Source organism: Galeopterus variegatus, unplaced genomic scaffold, assembly GCF_000696425.1.
Source record: "Galeopterus variegatus unplaced genomic scaffold, G_variegatus-3.0.2 Scaffold3560, whole genome shotgun sequence".
NCBI classification, from domain to species: Eukaryota; Metazoa; Chordata; class Mammalia; order Dermoptera; family Cynocephalidae; genus Galeopterus; species Galeopterus variegatus.
This window is the reverse complement of record NW_007729671.1, coordinates 135,780-136,642: the sequence shown is the minus strand read 5'-3', so window position 1 is coordinate 136,642 and position 863 is coordinate 135,780. Positions and strand designations below refer to the sequence as shown.

At 43.5% G+C, this 863-nt stretch overlaps 1 protein-coding gene across 1 annotated transcript in view; it reads left to right on the top strand.

Moving 5' to 3' along the window:
* The first annotated feature begins 522 nt into the window (after positions 1–522).
* LOC103601032 (orofacial cleft 1 candidate gene 1 protein-like) overlaps positions 523–863 on the top strand; it is a 66,718-nt gene continuing 66,377 nt past the window's right edge. Inside the window, 1 exon segment of the mRNA XM_008585408.1 lies at positions 523–677. Within this exon segment, the coding sequence (XP_008583630.1) occupies positions 523–677 (155 nt within the window).

The window sequence follows — 863 nt, the reverse complement described above, 5'->3', positions numbered from 1 at the left end:
AAGTAATCCCAGCATTCAGCAGGGTGCCTCGTCCCTGTTAGACTCGTAAACACAAATAACGAGCTCTACCTTGACACCCACCCACTGCATCAGAGCTGCTGATGAAATACCCACAGTAGCAGCTTCTTGAGCTTTCTGTCTGCCGTTCCTCCAAACCTTGTTTTTCAGGAATACAGATTATTCAACTATTATTATTTTAGTACTACACCAGTTCTTTTTCAATTTGCTATTTCACATATTGCTGACTATGCAGTAACTGCCAGAATGTAAATATTCTGTGCACAATACATTCTCCAAACCACCTTGTCTGGGCTGTTGTGGAGAGAAGTTTTAAAACCCTTTGGTTTTAGACAAGGAACAAAAGTCAGCATAAGAAGAGCATGTAATAGTCTCCCCTGTTTCTAAGACTCTGTCCCCCATTAAGTCCTTCCCCCCTACCCCGGCTCCACCCTGCCTGCTGCCTTGTTAAAGTCTTCCTGGCTGATCGTTTCATGTTTACTTCTGTGTGAGTTTATATTAATTATGTGGATCACTAGTCTCGGCACTATGAGGGATGAAGTGATATTGGATTTGATAAAGGATCCCCAAGACAGCCTCATTCCTGGGCCTCCTCCCACCCCCAAGCAAGTGGCAGTTTGTAATGAGACTTACTTTGGGCACCAGATTTTCCCCTTAAAGTAATTAAAGCCTGCAGCTCTTAGCTACAGAGCTGGTTGATACAATATGATTTAGCAGAGCACTTTCAGTTTGGAAAATTCAGTGCTTGAAATGAAAACACAGGATTGGCTCTTAGCTACTTATTTGGCTGTGTGTGTGTGTGTGTGTGTGTGTGTGTGTGTGTGTGTGTGGTGTGTGTGTGTGTG